Source organism: Hemiscyllium ocellatum, chromosome 9, assembly GCF_020745735.1.
Source record: "Hemiscyllium ocellatum isolate sHemOce1 chromosome 9, sHemOce1.pat.X.cur, whole genome shotgun sequence".
NCBI lineage: Eukaryota > Metazoa > Chordata > Chondrichthyes > Orectolobiformes > Hemiscylliidae > Hemiscyllium > Hemiscyllium ocellatum.
This window is the reverse complement of record NC_083409.1, coordinates 104,201,774-104,219,303: the sequence shown is the minus strand read 5'-3', so window position 1 is coordinate 104,219,303 and position 17,530 is coordinate 104,201,774. Positions and strand designations below refer to the sequence as shown.

The 17,530-nt window shown below is 42.6% G+C and overlaps 1 protein-coding gene across 2 annotated transcripts in view; it reads left to right on the top strand.

The window, feature by feature from the left end:
- The window catches only part of zzz3 (zinc finger, ZZ-type containing 3), a 125,847-nt gene that overhangs the window by 32,636 nt on the left and 75,681 nt on the right, over window positions 1-17,530 (top strand). For both annotated transcript variants that reach the window (XM_060830626.1, XM_060830625.1), the window contains exon 2: window positions 3,009-4,557. In XM_060830626.1, coding sequence (XP_060686609.1) covers window positions 3,071-4,557 — 1,487 coding nt within the window. In that variant the 5' untranslated portion in view covers window positions 3,009-3,070. The remainder of the gene's footprint in view (window positions 1-3,008; window positions 4,558-17,530) is intronic.

The following is a 17,530-nucleotide window of genomic DNA, read 5'->3' as shown; positions in this document are numbered from 1 at the left end:
TTTTCAGCACATCAGCTTCCTCTATCTCTATCCATTTCAGCATGCACACCTGCTCTTCAAAGGTTTCATTCACTACAAAGTTCGTTTCTTTTGTAAAGACAGAAGCAAAAAACTCATTCAGGGATACCCCTACCTCCTCAGACTCCACACACAAATTCCCTATGCTATCCCTGATCAGCCCTACTCTTTCTTTGACCATTCTCTTATTCCTCACATAAATGTAAAATGCCTTTGTGTTCTCCCTAATCTGTTCTGCCAAGCTTTTCTCGTGTCCCCTCCTGGCTCCCCTCAGACCATTTTTAAGCTTCTTCCTCGCCTGCCTGTAATCCTGAAGTGGGCGGCACAGTGGTTAGCACTGCTGCCTCACAGCGGCAGAGACCCGGGTTCAATTCCGGACTCAGGCGACTGACTGTGTGGAGTTTGCACGTTCTCCCCGTGTCTGCGTGGGTTTCCTCCGGTGCTCCGGTTTTCTCCCACAGTCCAAAGATGTGCGGGTCAGGTGAATTGGCTATGCTAAATTGCCCGTAGTGTTAGGTAATAGGTAAAATGTAGGGGTATGGGTGGGTTGCGCTTTGGCGGGTCGGTGTGGACTTGTTGGGCCGAAGGGCCTGTTTCCACACTGTAAGTAATCTAATCTAACCTAATCTGTAGAGCTGAGCTTGACCCTAGCTTCCTCCACCTTATGTAAGCTACCTTCTTCCTTTTGACGAGAAGCTCCACCGCTCTTGTCATCCAAGGTTCCTTTATCTTACCACTTCTTGCCTGTCTCAGAGGGACATATTTATTCATTACTTGCAAAAACAGTCTCCACATGTCTATAGTGCCTTTACCATGGAACAATTGCTCCCAATCCATGCTTCCTCACTCATGTCTAATCACCATCATAGTTTCCTCTTTCCAAGCACTAAGTCTAGAATGGCCTCTCCCCTCATCAGCCTGTCAACGTACTAAGTTAGGAAACCCTCCTGAACACACCTTTCAAAAACAGCTCCATTTAAATCATCTGCTCGAAGGAGATTCCAATCAATATTGGGAAAGTTAAAGTCACCCACTACAACAACGATACTACGTCCACATTTTTCTAAAATCTGCCGACCTATGCTTTCTTCCATCTCCCTGCTGCTATTGGGGGGCCTGTAGTAAACCCCTAAAGAGGTGACTGCTCCCTTGCTGTTCCTAATTTCCACTCATACTGACTCGGTAGGCAGCTCTTCCTCGACAATGGAAGCTTCTGTAGCTATGATACCTTCTCTGATTAGTAGTGCTACACCCCCTCCTCTTTGTCCCTCCCTATTCTTTTTAAATGCTCTAAACCCTGAAACACCCAGCAACCATTCCTGCCCCTGAGAAACCCATGTCTCTGTTATAGCCACGACATCATAGCACCAGGTACTGATCCATGCTCTCGGTTCGTCACTTTTATTAGGTTGAGATATAAATGGATTTGCATTGAAGGCAGGTAAGGAGTTATAGATGAGCATGATGTGAATGAATATCAGAGCAAACTCAATGGCCTGAATTGTCTGCAACAGTTCCTTTATTGCTTCGTGCCCAATGCTCCATTTGGCACTGACAAGGCAATCATTCCCCTGGATGCAGCCTGGTCTGAAAGTGTCGTTGGTTAATGATTTGGAGATGCCTTCATCTGATGAAGGAGTAGCACTCCGAAAGCTAGTGCTTCCCATTAAACCTGTTGGACTATAACCTGGTGTTGTGTGGTTTTTAACTTTGTGGGTTAATGGGAAGGTTTGGGAAGGGAAAGTGGGAATCAAGTTATTCCACTTCCTTTAACTGGCCAACTAGAAGGTGTTAGTTGTCATTCTCCATGGTTTCCAGTCTTTCTGTGATCTTGTCAATCTTTCAAATGTCAACAGTCATTCCCCACCATCCAATTATTTCTTCTTTGTTCTGTTGTCAGTATCCATCTCAGAAGTGTTCCTTGTGCCAAAATAATGGCCCCAATCATGTATCCATGAATCAGAAGTAGTCTTTTTATTTTGCAATATGTGCCATTTGAAAGGCACCTGGTAGTTGGACAGGAAGAAAGCCTTGCTAAAATTAGAGCTCCTTGTTCTTTCACCATTGTTCAAGGCCCATTGTTCACATTTAAACAATTTGTCCACCTGTACTATTGGTCATTTATAATGCCAAATCATTTATTGTTTTTTGTTGTGGTTCTGTTCGCCGAGCTGGAAGTTTTTGCTGCAAACGTTTCGTTCCCTGGCTAGGGAACATCATCAGTGCTATTGGAGCCTCCTGTGAAGCGCTGCGAAACGTTTGCAGCAAAAAATTCCAGCTCGGCGAACAGAACCACAACAACGGACACCCGAGCTACAAATCTTCAACCAGACTTTAAATTTATTGTTTTTGGCTGTAACTTGATTTGACCTTTCAGAAATCACTTTGTGCCGGTACCATAGGTTTTTACCATAGGTGTCATGTTGTGACTATGCCATCTCTTCTCCAGATCACACCAGCGCTGATGACATTTCTGTGCAGTATTCCTCTGCCTGTGCCTTGTGCTCCTCCTCTGCTTTAAATGTTTATCTTTTCTTCGAAAAATTTAATAGTTACTGTCACGCTTACTTCCTGTAACGAAGACAAAGCAGGTTATGCAGCAACAGCTCCTTCCCAATAGCTATGATTCAACTGAGAAAATAATGAGTAGCTGAAACCAAAATCAGTTTAAACTGAGAGCGTGAGGACTGCAGATGCTGGAGATCAGAGTCTAGAGTGTGGTGCTGGAAAAGCACAGCCAATCAGGCAGCATCCATGGAGCAGGAGAATTGACGTTTCAGGCTTAAGCCCATCATCAGGAATTCTTATGCCCGAAACGTCGATTCTTCTCCTCTGGTGCTGTCTGACCTGTTGTGCTTTTCCAGCACCACACTCCAGTTTAAACTATGCCTTATTTGATGAAAGTGATTTTGCAGTTGGATGGTATTTGCAATTAATTTGTTTGATTGTTTTTGTACCTGGCCTAATTTTTTCTCTCTTGTATTCTCAAGGTTGTCTTCACTGATGCTCATGAGGGAAGCATGATGGTGATATTGTAGGGATCTGCCATAGTATGGCTGCTTTTCGATCCCAGCGTGTTACAAGATCGTCTGTTGGTTCAAATGGCTTGGATGAAAATTTCTGCGGGCGAACTTTGAGGAATCGGAGTATAGTTCACCCTGACGACTCCTCCCCTTTCCCTCAGTTGAGGTCGCGATCTCCAAAAAAGAAGCAGGATGCTGTACCGCAACAGAAGGGTGTAAATGGTGGTAAGGTTACTGAATGCAAACAGCACCACTCTCGCGAGTCCTGGGTGAGCCCTAGAAAAAGGGGACTGTCGTGCTCTGAGAAGGATAACCACGAGAAGAAAGTTTTGGACATTTGTGACCCAATACTCCCTGTCTACAAGCGGGTAAAACGATGCTCCCGCTCAGAATCCGCGGATGGGCTGGACGATACGTCATCGTTTGTTAAAAATGAAAAGGCTTCAGTTGAGCGAAAAGGCTCCGCTGCAAACAATGACGGGGACTTGTCACAGCTCAAACGAGCTCGACGCTTTCTTTTACTGGATGATTGTGACAAAAGGGAGATCAAAAAGGTGAATGAGTTGGATGACGGATGTGACGACCCATCGCTGCTGAAGGAGGTGTCGGCTCACCAGGCTGCCAATGGGATCAGTGAGAGAGATGCTGCTGTTGCTGTGGAGTGCAATGAGTGTGAACCTCATGATTTGAACAGTAAACCAAAATGTGTTGATGTTGTTGATACGTGTGCGTCAATTTTACCAACAGAAACTGAAAACCGCAATTTGGGTGGCCACTCACTGCTGCTTAATGGCAGTAAGGCGGCCACCTGCTCAGAGCCTGATGTGCCTTCTACAGATTCGGAGTGGGAAGACGACAGGACGATAAGTGACTGCCACTCTGTGTCGCAACAATCTACCACAATCCTAGCAACTGAAAACCCATTGCAAATCAGGGAATCTGAGGAAGAGGTTGACGTTGTGGGATATAGTTTGTTCCAGTCAAAGGAACAGTGTTTTGAAAATGCCAGTTGCAGTATTGATGCTGCTCAGGACGTTGAACAGATCTCAGGGGTGCCTGACCCTTCTGCAGTGCTGGACTCCGGACCTGGTCCCTTGCTTGAACCTCAAGAACACAGATATGCACTGAGAACTTCACCCAGAAGGGCTGCAGGTAACAAGTGCAGCTCTCAAAAGACAAGTTCACCCCCCAGGGACAGTGGGCAGGTAGAAGACAAATCTCTCAGTCTTCATGAATGTGAAAAGACTGGAGGGGCAGGAGTGGCTGCAGACATTGAGCACTGTGTGAAATTGGAAGAGGGCAACTCTCAGGCTAAAGGAGAGCTGCCCCAGGACGGGCCTGGAGAAGGTTTCAGTGGCAGTGTGCCAGACTCACCTTCTCAAGAGCGTGGCTCAGACAGAGGCCGCTTGTCCGTGAGCAGGGAGAGCAGCAGCCAGCAATCTCGAGAGGAGGAGGAGGAAGAGCCTGATGTGTACTACTTTGAATCGGATCATGTGGCACTGAAACACAACAAAGAGTATGTGTAACCATGGTAACCGTAACATCTGTTTGTTTCACAAAAGGAACAAAAAGAAATGTCACATTTTATCTGTTCTCTCAATGCATGCCTCCTCTCCCTGTCATTTCGCAGTCCCTCTAAACCGTGCTGGTTCCAAATAAGTTTTGGAGGAACAGAATTTGGTTGAAGCATTCTTGACAAGTGTTAGCAATCATTTGTCACAGATTTTATTGTTCTTACTGTTTGCAGGCGGGATATCAGTGCCAAAGCAATTTGCTCACTGCATGCAGGATAACCTGCAGGCTGAGTTCCTAGGGATAGCGGGGCATGCAATTGCTCTGTTGACAGCAGAATAAAGTGCAACATCGTATTAATCCAAAAGCTGCAGAACCATTGAAAAGCAATGAATGTGCTTTGATAATGATTTACTGCAAGTATCTTGTCCCTGAGTCCATCTTGTGGAATGTGGCTAAAAGGAGAGATTGTATTGGTTATTATTGAAAAGATCAGGATATGTTTATGGATGTGAAGATTACTGAAAGACAATGTGAGCTCTGTTTTTCTTTGTTTTAATGTGACAAATACTGTTTTATACCAGTGCATTCTTGGCTGGAATAATGAAGACCCCAAACTAATTACTATGAAATCAAAGTGCATAGTGGTGTTCCAGAATTATTCCTTTTATTTATATTTGAGGCAAGTTATGTTCTCCAAGTTCTGCTACATAATAAGGAATTCGTTTACAAGATTTGTATGTTTGTTGGTGGAAAAGTGATGCAATGAGTAAATATAATGAAAAATGCATTTTTGATCCTATTTTAAAACAAAATCCAACACTTCAGTGGTATGTAACTTGAAGTGAGTTTTTCTTATATTGAGTGGTCTTGCCTTGGTAGCCAGTTGATAGGCAATGGACCTAGGTAGAGGTTTTCACTTTTTTGGAATGAGACAGCAATGCACATAGTGCCTCATAGATGCGGAAATTTTGTTTCCTCTCGTGGGAGAGTCTAGGGCCAGAGGGCATCATCTCAGAATAAGGGGTTACCAGTTGAAGGCAGAGTTGAGGAAGAATTTTTTTCTGAGGGTAATGAATCTATGGAATTCTTTATCACAGAGGCTGGGTCATTAAGTGTGTTCCAAGCTGAGAGAGACAAATTTTTAATTGGGAAGAGAATCGAGGTTCATGGGTAAAGGCAGGAAATTGGGCTTGAGGATTTATCAGATCAACCATGATCTCATCGAATGGCAGTGCAGCCTCAATGGATTAATTGGCCCCCTTCTGCTCCTATATCTTATGGTCTACCCATGGTAACATAGATACTGTTCAGAACAGAAGGGCTTGAATGTTTATAATCCCAATCATATCCCGAAACATTGTGCAAGTTATAAAGGGCTTTTGGAAGTATTGTCAGTATTGTTGTGTAGCAGTTATGGAGGTTAATTTGTGCTCCCATGAGCAACAATGAGATAATGATTAGATCATCTCTATCAGTGATGTTAGTTAAGGGTTAAGTATAAGGTTACGGGCAGCGTGGTGGCTCAGTGGTTAACATTGCTGCCTCACAGAACCAGGGACCCGGGTTCGATTCCAGCCTCATGTGACTGTCTGTGTGGAGTTTGCACATTCTCCCCGTGTCTGCATGGGTTTCCTCCGGGTGCTTCTGTTTCCTCCCACAGTCCAAAGATGTGCGGGTCAGGTGAATTGGCCATGCTAAATTGCCCATAGTGTTAAGTGCATTAACAAGAGTCTGGGTGGGTTACTCTTTGGAGGACCTGTTGGGCCGAAGGGCCTGTTCCCAAACTTTATGGAATCTGTAGGGAATCTAATCTAATCTTAACCCCTGACATCAGGAATATTGAGGGGAATGCGGAGGATGCTGTCTGTACAGATGTTAAAAAAGCATTTGTCAAAGTACTATATTAAAGGCCTGTTAACAAAATACAGGCTGATAGCACAGACGGTCTGTCAGTTATGATAAAATATTGCTTAAGGTCAGAAAATAGAGAGTCATGGCAATTGTATGTTTCAGACTGGAGGAGAATGGTCAGTGGTGTTCACTCGAGGTTCAGCTAGGATTATTGCTTTTTGGAATACAGTATAAAATCTGAAAATTTTCCTTTGTGGAACTTGGAGATGTGGCATACAGTGTGGATGATATTAGTTGGTTGTAACAGGATATGGGTTAACAAAAGGGGCAGATAAAGAGATGGAATTGAATGCATTTGGAACAGAGATGACAAATGATTTCAAAATAAATTGGATTGATACTTCAGGGAGCCTAAACTTGCAGGATTACAGGTAAAAAAATAGGAGAATCAGATAATTGTATTGCGCTGCAGAGTGTCAGAGGACCACCTGCTATTCTGCAATGAATCTATGGCTTTGAGGTTTACACATTTGTGATTTTGATATGAATGTCCAGGTACTGGTGAAATTGCACCCGAGAACGCAATCAAAAGGATGGTTTATTCCCAGTAAGATGTCGAGTTTTGAAAGTTGACATTACAAATATATTACAGACATTTTGTATGAACTCAGCACCGCTGGCAGTGCACTGCCATTCTCTTCCCTATTGCTGCTGCATTTTTATATAAGTGGGGTGCTACTGTTTCAGTTTAAAAAAAGCTTTGAAATTCCAATACAAGTATTAACTGAAATTGTTTTGGTCTGTTCTTTTCACTATAAGCTTTATTGGCACCAATAGAGAGTGCTGTAGCACTACAAACTCTAGCACTGTTGGTTCCCACACAGCATTTATTTCAGAAAATCTGAAGCGCATGGTTCTGATATCTAGCTGTGAAATTTACCTAAACCTCAGTTAAAGTGCCCCTCGTACATTCTGAGGCCACTTTGAGTACGCCTGCCATTTGCTAGCAGAAATGCACATATATCACTAGATTCTTGTAAAAGAAATTGACTCCAGGTCAAAAGAAAATGTTTTTCTGCTTGACACTTAAAGGGTGATTGCTTAGAAGGCTTTAAAGTAAAATACTGAGCATGCAGGGTAAGTGCATTTATCAAGTCCGATGAGTGTAGACTAAACATATGTCACCAAATTAGTTGGTATGAAACTAAAAGTGAGATAAGAAAGTGGCTTTACAAGTTCGACAAGGAGACGTGAGAAGGGCTGCCAGAAAGTTGTTGAAAATTAATGTTATTTGAAATGAGAAATTTGTATGGTGCCTTTTGTACCTTGGGGAAATCACAAAATGCTTGGTGCTTTGAAGTAATTTTGAAGCTGTACCTGTTGTTACCATTGTTGTAAGAAACATGGCAATCAACCTGTACACTGGCAAACTCCAACAGATGGAGTAAGTGACCAAGTAATCTCCCTAAGGTGTTGGTTGTAAAACTCTGACTCTGTTTACTTGCTTGGACTGTGTACGCACTAAAGAAAAAAGCATTTCATTTAAGTCAATGTTCTTTAACATTATGTCATGAATGTCATTGCACCAAGGCTTGCCTCTTATGCTAATTCTTAATAAATTACTCTACCGTGTTGGTCATGTAACTGCAATGACTTCCCCGGATACAGTGTGTGCCAAACATAAGAATATGCAAATGGTTGCAGATATTAGTTCACTGCTAGAGGAACAGCCCCAAATGTTAGCAAAAGCACGCGAATTGGCTGCAGTATTTGGCACGCACCTCGGGTTGGCTGCAAATATTTCCAAGCTTAGACACTGAAGTTTGGCTGGACAGTGCAGCACTGTCACTGGCATTTTTGATAAAACATCGTAAAGGAGTATGAAATTCTCATAGGATATATCCACTCAGCCTGCGTTGGGAATGTTTGGAGAACTTTATCAAGTGTAAAATTAATTTTTTTTTTGGAAAGGTACGGGATAATAAAGGAGAGCCGGCATGGATTTATTAAATTCAAACTCTGGAAGTTAACACAGGAGACCATAAAGAAGGGAAGATCATGAGGTTAAGGAGAACGTGGCTGGAGGGCAATGGAATTAAATTAGTAACAAGAAGTGAACGGATGGTCTTCTAACTGGGAGGTGGTTTGCAAGGTGTTCCCAAGGGTCATTACTTCGGGTTTTACAAATTTTCTTAAACAACATAGACTTGGTTTGGGGACAAGTTTGTGGCTGATACACTGGGGTGCAGATGAGAATATTTGTTTACATGTTGATCTGTTGAAATGATTTGCAGTTCGTTGCCTGAAAAGCTGGTGGATACAGACTTAGTAGTAACTCTGTAATAGAGTTTCACAGCACAGAAAGCATATTGGGTCCATTGTGTCATCAAGATCTCACTATTCTAATTCCAGCATTCAAACATGGCTGATAGGTTTCTCGATCCCTCTCTCCCTGCAACACTGATATACTTGACACTCAAAAACCCATTTTAAATATACCTCAGTGACTTCGCCTCCCCAGCCTTCTGTGGCAATGAGTTCCATAGATTCACCACTCTCTGGCTGAAGAAGTTTCTCCTTATCTCTATGGCTGTGCTCTCAGGTCCAAGTCTTTCCTACCAAAGGAAAGATCAATTCTGTCCAGGCTATTCAGTACTCTGTATGTATTCCCCCCCACCCCCCATATCCTTCAAAACTCCATTGGATATAGACGCAGAGTCCTCAAAAGTTCCTCAACTATTAAGCTTTTCATTCCCAGGACCATTTTCATGAACCACCTTTGAACACCGCTTCAAGGCTAGTACATCGTTCCTGAGTTATGGGGCCCAAAACTGTGCGCACTATTCCGTGTGTGGTCTAATCAGAGCCTTATTGAGCCTCAGAAGTACACCCCTGCTTTTATATTCAAGTCCTCTCAAAATAAATGCCATTGTTGCATTTCCCTTCCTAACTACTGACTGATCCTGCAAGTTTACCTTGAGAGAATCCTGGGCTAGAATTCCCAAGTCTCTTTGCACTTCAAACTTCTGAATTTTTCTCCCAATTTAGGAAATATTCCATGCCCCTCTTCTTCCTACCAAAGTGCATGACCTCACACTTTCCCATGTTATATTCTATCTGCCACTTCCTTGCCCACTCTCTAACCTGTCCAAATCCTTCTGCAGCCTCCCGCCTCCTCAATGCTACTTGTTCTTCTATGTATCTTTGTATTGTCTGCAAACTTACTCAGAATGCCCTCTGTTCCTTTATCTAGATCATTAATGTATAAAGTATAATGGACCAAAACTCCTCAAGACATTTCAAGAAAGTAGCTTGGACCTTAACTTGCAAGTTATTTTAGGCAGGTGTAAAGTGGATATTCCAGAAGTGATACAGCTGTCACAACTTGAACTTAAACAAAACAGAATTTATTTGCAAGATTACTGAATGATTACCAAACAAAGAGAACAGAATGTAGAATAACTTAACCTATTTGAAAACCTACCAGATTATCCCGATTTAATGGTGCCATTCAAATCCTTCAAACCTGGACCTCCCAGACTCTGCGTTTACGACCCTTCTGGGGGGAAAAAAGCAAGGAGAACAGAACCTCGTTAAAGGAGCAGCAGCATCACAAAAGTGAAAAGTTATGGTCCTAACACTGAGATTTGCAAAACATCACTTGTCACTGGCTACCATCCTCCGAAAGACCCTTTTATCCCCACTCTCTGCTTCCTGCCAGGCATCCAAGCTTCTATTCATGCTAGCACCTTGTCTCTCAGACCATGGGTCGTTACCTTACTGTAGCCTCCTCTGCGGCATTATGTCAAAGGCTTTCTTGAAGTCTAGGTAGATAACATCCATTGTCTCTCCTTGGTCTAACTTGTTTGTTACCACCTCAAAGAATTGTCACAGCTTTGTCAGGTATGACCTCCCCTTGATGAGGTCATGCTGACTTTGCCCTATTTTTAGCATGCCCTTGAAAGTATTCAGAAACCTGATCCTTCACAATGGATTCAAAGATCTTGAACAACCAGTTGAGCACTTATTAAGACTATAAGAAACAAGAAGAGGAGTTGGCCTTTCAGTCCCTTGCACCTGCTTCACCACCCTCTCAGCATTTACTCTGTCAAGCCCCTGAAAATCCTGTATGTCTCAATGAGACCACTTGGTCTTCTCAAATCCAGTGGGTAGAGTCCGAACCTGTTCAACCTTTGCTCATGAGATAATCGCTCCATCCCAGGGATCATCCTCGTGGACCTTCTCTGAACAGCCATAAGACATAGGAGTGGTAGTAAGGCCATTTGGCCCATGGAGTCCACTCCGCCATTCAATCATGGCTGATGGGCATTTCAACTCCACTTACCAGCATTCTCCCCGTAGCCCTTAATTCTCGTGACATCAAGAATCTATCAGTCTCTGCCTTAAAGACATTTAGCGTCCCAGCCTCCACTGCACTCTGCAGCAATGAATTCCACAGGCCCACCACTCTCTGGCTGAAGAAATGTCTCCACATTTCTGTTCTGAATTGACTCCCTCTAATTCTAAGGCTGTGTCCACAGGTCCTAGTCTCCTCGCCTAACGGAAACAATTTCCTAGCATCTACCCTTTCCAAGCCATGTATTATCTTGTAAGTTTCTATTAAGTCTCCCCTTAATCTTCTAAACTCCAATGAATACAATCCCAGGATCCTCAGCCGTTCCTCATATGTTAGACCAACCATTCCAGGGATCATCCGTGTGAATCTCCGCTGGACACGTTCTAGTGCCAGTATGTCCTTCCTGAGGTGTGGGGACCAAAACTGGACACAGTACTCCAAATAGGGCCTAACCAGAGCTTTATAAAGTCTCAGTAGCACAACAGTGCTTTTATATTCCAACCTTCTTGAGATATCTGGAATGAAATAACATCTTTCCTTAAATAAGGGAACCAAAACTGCCCAAAGTAGTCAAGAATGGTCTCACCAGCTGGGGGTAAAAAATGAGGTCTGCAGATGCTGGAGATCACAGTCGAAAATGTGTTGCTGGTTAAAGCACAGCAGGCCAGGCAGCATCCAAGGAACAGGAAATTCGACGTTTCAGGCATAAGCCCTTCATACCCGATGAAGGGCTTATGCCCGAAACGTCGAATTTCCTGTTCTTTGGATGCTGCCTGGCCTGCTGTGCTTTAACCAGCAACACATTTTCGACAATGGTCTCACCAGCACCTTGTACAGTTGCAGTAAGACTTCCCTACTCTCATACTCCAACCCCCTTGAAATAAGGCCCATCAATCCATTAACCCCCCTGATTGCCTGTGTGCTAGCTTTGTCTTTCTGTTCATAAGTACCCTCAAGTGGCTCTGTGTTGCATCTTTCTGCAGTTTCTCTCCATTTAAATACTCTGTTATTTTGTTCTCTCTTCCAAAATGAACAACTTCACATTTTGTCACATTATGCTCCATTTGCTAAGTTTTTGCCCACCTACTTAACGTATCGTGCTCTCTCTCTCTATCAACTCTTTCTATCCCTCTAGCAGAGGCTGAGTGCCTCCACAGTTCATCTTTTTTAATGAGTGAAACTGTTTAGGGGGTGTGGGGGAAGGTGAAATTGCAGGATAGCTTCCACAGCTGTCTGTGCAATGCTCGAATGATTGAAGAAGTGCTAACACACTTCCTCTTCGTATGTGTGATTCAGAAATGGAACCTGTGTAATTGGGTACTGCACTAGAGCCTAGCAGACCTCCAGTCTGTTTGGGTCTCAGCCCCTTGGCCAACTTGGAATTCATTCATTACTTCAAAATTTGGTTTTTCAAACAGGTTTATAATGTTAAACACGCTTGATTTGGCAAACTTATGTTCGCAGTATATCACAAACTCGATATCAGAATGGTGCATTTTGGCATTGATTCATAGATTGGCTGTGAAAGAAACCACTCACTAAAGTGCAGACCTAGGAAGTACCCATTATTGTAATTTGTATTTGATGTAGATATCTCTGAAAATCATTAATTTGCTTCCAAGTTTCCTCCTTGCCCAATTTTCCCCACACAAGCTTTATTGATTGTTCGGTGAGCAGCTGATCCATCCATATGCGGGTAGTTCTTTAGTTCAATTAGCTGTACTTAATTAGCAGATTATTGCATAGTTTTGTCCTTGGGACTTTCAACTGAGTAATTGGATGTTGGAGGCCTGGGGGAGGTAAATCTGATTGCTGCCCTGCAAATGTGTGTGTGTGCGTGTGTGTGTGTGTGTATGTATACATGCATTGTGTACACAAGCATTGCTACATGAGAAAGGACAACTGGCCTGTCTACCTGGACGTGGTCCTGTGATATAATAGAGAGTTGTTGAGTAAATATAAATACAAGTAGTTCTTCTATAATGCGCTGATTGCGATCTTGTGCAACTCGACATTATAGAAAAACCATGTTTTGGAAGCAGTGCTTAAATCATGTTCCAGCCAAAAGACTCTTTAAAAGTTTGCGCTTTAGAAACAGTGTCCCCGATTCGTCAATTTGCATGAACGAAACGTGCGCTATAGCAGAACCACCTGAGGGCAGCATGGTGGCTCAGTGGTTAGCACGGTTGCCTCACATCACCTCGAATCCGGGTTCGATTCCAGTCTCGGGCAGCTGTCTGTGTGGAGTTTGCACATGCTCCCAATGTCTGCTTGGGTTTCCTCTGGTTTCCTCCCACGTTCCAAAGATATGCAGGCCGGGTGAATTGGCCATGTTAAATTGTCCATAGTGTTAGGTGCATTAGTCAGAGGAGAGGTGGGTTACTCTTTGAAGGGTCAATGTGGACTTGTTGGGCCAAAGGGCCTGTTTCCACACTGTAGGGAATCTAATCTAATCCAAACCTGTAATCAGGGTAACCATTGACTATCAGTCTACAGATCTAGGTATGAGTCAAGATTGTAGTGCTGGAAAAGCACAACAGGCCAGGCAGCATCTGAGGAGCAGGAAAATTGACGTTCCGGGCAAAAACCCTTCAGATTTTCCTGCTTCTCGGATGCTGCATGACCTGCTGTGCTGTTCCAGCACTACACTCTTGACTCCAGCATCTGCAGTCCTCACTTTTGCCTAGATTCAGATGTGATGCAAAGTAACTCCCCAGTAATGGAGAGCTTTGGCAGGAAAGTTGTTCAAAAAGAAAGTGGAACTCAGCAGAAACAAATGCTAATATCAAATCAAGTCAAAATATAACATAATGCTCAGAGCGCAGAATTAAAGGCGCTATCAGAATGCATGCAGCATTGGTAACAGGATAGTTGACGGAAAAGATGAAAGTAAATGGGTATGATCTAATTTTAGAAACCAAGGCTAGAAACTTCTAGCGTATCATTATTTGGGAAGGACAGGTAAACAGCAAAAGGATGTCAGGTAGCACTGATGAGGGATGGGATCAATATATTCATGAGACATGATCTTGGTTAGGAAGAACGCTGTGTGTGTGTTTGTGTGTGTGTGTGTTGTGCTGCCAGAGGGGATGGTCAAGGCCGGTACAATTACAAGATGTAAAAGACATCTGAATGGGTACTTGAATAAGAAAGATTTGGAGGGATGTGGACCAAGTGCTGACAAGTGGGATTAGGTTAACTTAGAATATCTGGTCGGCATGGACTAGTTGGACCGAACACTCTGTCCCGTGCTGTACATCTGTGACTCTATGACTCTAATATAAGGCCAGATATAAATCAGGAAATTCAAGATGTATGTAACAAGGGTAGTGCAGTAGTCATGTAGACTGATTATGTGTAAAGAGTACCTCGGTACTGTGGGTTTCTAGAGTTGTGGTGAGGAGCCAAGTAGGGAACAGACCATTTTGCATCAAGTATTCTGCAATGAGAAAAGGCCAATTAATAACCGTGCTATAAAACAACCTTTAGAGAGGAGCGACCATAATGTGGTAGGATTTTCCATTAAGTTTGTAAACTGTGTAGTTCAACTCGTGTTTACAATGTAACCGAGGGAACAATCAAGGTCTGATGGAAAAGTTCAGTCCGGCAAATTGAGAAAATACGTTCAAGGATGTAGAGAAGTATGTAGCAGATTAATACATGGCTTACCACAAACACACATTTCTTTAAGAATCAAAAATCCAGAGGAAAGTGAGTCAAGCAGGAAGTTAAAGATTGTATAACATCAAAGGAAGAGATTCATAAAGTTGCCAAAAACGTAGCACACTGGAACATTGTAGAATTCAGCAAAGGAGTCTCGTGAAAATGATAATAGGAGAATAAGATATGACTAACCTAGGAAGAGACCAAAAAAAGACTGTAAAAGTAACTATTGAAATGTGAAAAGGAAAATATTGGTGCAAAAGCAAATGTGGATCCATTATAGCCAGAGAAAGAGACTTATAATAAGAAATGGAAGGAAAGCTAAATAATGATTTTGTGACTGTCTTCACTGAGGAAGATTTAAGAAATATCCCCAGAATAATAGCAATCCAATGAACTAGTGAGAACAAGAAACTGAAATAAATTGATAAGAAAAATGTACTGGATAAATGAATGAAGACTGACCGTACCTAATGTTCTACATCCGAGAGTATTGACCATAAGACACGGTAGCCATTTGGTCCATTGAATATGCTCTGCCATTTAATAACATGGTGGCTGATCTGATAATCCTCAACTCCACTTTCCTGCCTGTCTTCATAACCGTTGATTCCCTTACTGATTTGAAAAACTATCTCAACCTTGAATATGTTTAATGAGCCATCCCCTATGAGAGCCGTCTGGTGGACAATCCCCACAGATTCACTGCCTTCTGGGAGAAGAAATTTCTCTTCTTCTCTGTATTAAACAGACAGCCCCTAATTCTGAGATTATGTTGTCTGGTCCGACACTCTTCCACAAGGGAAAACATCTTTCAGCATCTAACCTATCAAGCCCCTTAAGAATCTTGTTGGTCTCAATAAGATCACCTTTAATGTTCTAAATTTTTGAGTTCTGGCCCAACTTGCTCAGCCTCCCCCAATAGACAGCCCCTCCATCCCAGTATCACCTCTGTGAACCTTTTCTGAATTGCCTCCAGTGCTAATACATCTTTCTGGGGCATCTTTCAGTGGTTAGCCTCACAGCGCCAGGATCCCAGGTTTGATTCTAGCCTCTGACGACTGTCTTTGGTAGAGTTTGCACATTCTCCCTCCGTCTGTCTCTGTGAGTTTTCTCCAGGTGCTCGGGTTTCCTCCCACAATCCAAAAGATGTGCAGGTTAGGTGGATTAGCCATGCTAAATTGCCCGTAGTGTGATCTGCATTAGTTAGAGGGAAATGGGTCTGGATGGGTTACTCTTCGGAAGGTTGGTGTGGATTTGTTGGGCCGAAGGGACAGTGAAGACAGTCACAAAATCATTATTTAGCTTTCCTTCCATTTCCTTTAGATAAGGGGCCTAAAACTGTGTTTCAGTATTCATAGTATTCCAGTTGTGAGCTGATAAATACCCTGTATAGTTTTTTTAGTAAAACCTCCCTGCTTTCATACATCATTGCCTTTGGAATAAAGGATGTTTGCCTTCCCTTATCTGTTGAATTTGGCTGCTAGCTTTTTATGAATCATGCACCAGGACTTCCAGATTCCATTGTTCTGTAGATTTCTGCAGTCTTGCTCCATTGAAATAATATTCAGCTACTGTGCTCTTTCCTCCAAGGTGCATATAACCTCACATTTTTTCCCCCACATTATATTCCATCTGTGAGGTTTTTGCCCTTTTGCTTCGTCTATATCCCTCTGCGGTTGGTATCATTCTTGCCACATACCTTCCAAACTAAATTTGTGTCACCTGGAAACTTGGCTACAGTCCATTCACTCTCTTAACCCAAGTCATTAATGTATATTGTAAACAGTTAGGACACAGCACTGATTCCTTTGACTAGTTTAAGATTGCCTTCCTGAAAATGCCCTTATCCCAACTCTCTATTATTGGTTAGTCAATTCTCTATCCATACTGCCTCCAACACCTGGGCTGTTCCCTTCTCAAATAGCCTAACGTGTGGTACCTTATCAAGTGCCTTCTGAAAATTCAAATATGTTACAGTGACTGCTCCCCCTTTCTCCTCAAAGAATTCCAATAAATTTGCAAGGCATGATTTCCCTTTGTGAAGCCTTGCTGATTCTGTTTGATCCAATTATGTATTTTGAAATGCCCTCGTTTACATCCTTTAACATTTTCCACAATTGCAAATGTTATCTGGCCTGTTTTATCGCCTCCTTCCCTTTTCCAATAACGGTGTTACAATGGCAGTTCTCAAGTCTCCGGGAGTTTATCAGATTCCTGGAAGATTCTTAAAAGAAAAGTGACTATAGGAAGAGTGAATGCATTAATAATCTTCCAGAATTATTCTTGAAATATTTTGGAATGGGGCCAATGGATTAGATAGTTGCAAATGTAATCCACTATTTAAGAAAGGAATGAGAGCCCATTGGGTTGGTAACCTGACCTCGATAATAGGGCAAATACTTGAATCTGTTAAAAGGATAATATAACTGGACACTTGAAAAATGATGATCTGATAGAGCAGAGTAAACATGGATTTATGAATGGGAAATCATTTTTTGACACAATAGATGTTTTGTGGAGGTTGCTAGCAGATTAAATAATGATGAACCTACGAATGTGGTGCTTTTGGATTTTCAGAAGGCTTCAGTGTAGTCCCAAACAGGAAATTGGTAAACAAAGCATGTGGGCTGCTGGGTAATATACTAGCATGGATTGAGGATTGGTTAATGGAAAGAAAACTGTCAGAATAAATTGGTCATTCTCAGGTTGACTGGCTCTGTCTAGTGGGGTATCAGAAAGCCTTCAACTGCTCATTGTCTTAATCACTGATTTAGATATTGGGAACTTAATATTTAGTAAGCAGAAGTGTGATGGAATACTCCCCATTTCCCTGTATGGGTACAGCTCCAATAACACTCGAGAGGATTGGCACCAGTCAGGATAAAGCAGCCCCTTTGGCACCACATCTGCAAACATTCACTCTTTCCACTACTGCCCCTCAGCTGCAGCAGTGTGTACTATCTACAAGATGCACTGCAGAAATTCATTAGAGATCCTTGAACAGTACCTTCCAAACCCATGACCACTTCCATATCGAAGGACGAGGGCAGCAGATCATCTTCCAAGCCACGCGCCGTCTTGACTTGGAAATATATTGCTG